This window comes from Austrofundulus limnaeus, unplaced genomic scaffold (genome assembly GCF_001266775.1).
Source record: "Austrofundulus limnaeus strain Quisiro unplaced genomic scaffold, Austrofundulus_limnaeus-1.0 Scaffold1987, whole genome shotgun sequence".
Classification (NCBI taxonomy): Eukaryota; Metazoa; Chordata; class Actinopteri; order Cyprinodontiformes; family Rivulidae; genus Austrofundulus; species Austrofundulus limnaeus.
In genome coordinates this window covers 11,483-13,248 of record NW_013954389.1, presented here as the reverse complement: position 1 = coordinate 13,248, position 1,766 = coordinate 11,483, and the positions used below count along the sequence as shown (strand labels likewise).

Genomic DNA, 1,766 nt, shown 5'->3' with positions numbered 1-1,766 from the left:
AATAAATGAATACCTTATTTTTAGTCCTATTTCAATGTCTGATCCCCCTTTCTAGTATAACTAAATTTCATACCACTTCATTTATTTTTATTTTAACTTTTAGTTTATTATATACTGCTTTAATTGATTTAATAAACACTGAATGAAGTCCAAATTTGTTTATAGTTTAGAATAAAAAAACAAATATTTCGAAATAAGACAAATATAAATAAATGAATACCTTATTTTTAGTCCTATTTCAATGTTTGATCAGAGAAAACTCAGAACCACTCAAGTATAGGTGTTAAAAATGATACATTCATGGTCAAATTTTAACAATTAGATCACAATTTATTAACACAACTATTCTGCACCAAGACCACCATCATGAATTAAACATCTTTTTTTTTTTTACCAGTCACATCATGAGCTATTCTTATTGGCAGATTTAATTTAAAAAGTCCACAACTAAGTGATCAAAAGCAGCAAGTTCCTCATTTATTTACCTGGTAACTACTCAAAAACAAACATAAAACATGTCTTTCTTACCAGTTTGAGTTTGGTGAGGACTGGATGTTCCCTCAGTGAGTTGTTAACTACGTACTGCAGCACAGGATCTGCATTTCCTTTACTGTGGCTTTTCCCAATGAGGGCAGACTTTCCCACATCTGCTCAATAAAACATAAAAGCAGCAAAATATCATTAAATTGTTACTGTTAGACACATATTTGTGTGTTAGCTATAATTTACCTGTGAATATGACAGCCAGTCCAATGCAGAGGATTATTTTAATGTCTGCAGACATTCTGTTAGAGGGTTAAGATTTTGAGAAAGAAAACCTGACACAGCTAGATCTGTCACCTCTTTTGTACTCACATTTGTTTACTTGGGTTGGACTTTTAAAGGGGACATATTGATTTTCAGTTCTGTTGCAAAACGAGAAATTTTACTGTTTTACACAGTTTAGGAAAATTGAATACTTTGAACAGTTGAGCAGTAGTCTGTTAACAGGAAAAATGATTTTAAAGTGTATCTTTTGTAATAAAATGAAAACAAATGTTTAATTGACAAAAAGTTATTTAGGATTTTTATATTGCTTCACACTTTTTTAGTTCATCACAGTTTGTCGCTGGTTTTACCTCCTGAGACCCAGAAGAAAAAAAGTTTTGGTGTTTAGATTTTTTTTTCACGTTTTACGTATTGAGGTTGAAAGAAACATATTGCAACTTTTTTTTTCATAAATGTTATTTATTTAAATTTTACCCAATGTCTCTTACAATGGGCATCGTGTCTTGCTTGATATAAAATTTTTCTTTACATAATGATTATTTAAAACTGATAAATTACATTTATTTTTATTTTATAAATACTTAAAACAGATTTACACTTTTTGAAATTTATAAACAGACAAAACAGTTGAAGAAATGGCTTTTAGAAGTGCTTACATAACTAATCACATGTTTAAGTACTCTTGCTGGTTTGTGTATTCTGACATTTTCTTCAAAAATGCTATTTTCTTTGTACTGATTACAGTAATCAGTTAGCCTTGGAAATTGTGCCCCTTGCTTTCCTGCAAGGGAGTCTCCTCCACAACAGGGTTGAAACTATGTTGACTGAAAAAAGAGAATTATACATTAACGTAATGCAAAATGTGTAATTACATATTTAATTGCCATTACAAAACTTTACTTTATTGTGTCAATGTGTTATAAATTTTAAAAAGTTGACATTTTTCACTTGCACTCATTATTACCAATAAATTCCATGACCCTAACTTACATATTACT

The 1,766-nt window shown here is 29.6% G+C and overlaps 1 protein-coding gene across 1 annotated transcript; it reads right to left on the bottom strand.

Annotated features, from left to right (window-relative positions):
* Positions 1–528: 528 nt before the first annotated feature.
* On the bottom strand, positions 529–875 carry LOC106536819 (catechol O-methyltransferase domain-containing protein 1; the record flags this gene model as incomplete). The annotated part of the gene is given in 2 exon segments (XM_014034144.1): positions 529–647; positions 730–875. Coding segments are annotated over 2 exon segments (174 nt in total), but the record flags the coding sequence as incomplete, so codon positions are not given.
* Positions 876–1,766: the final 891 nt, after the last annotated feature.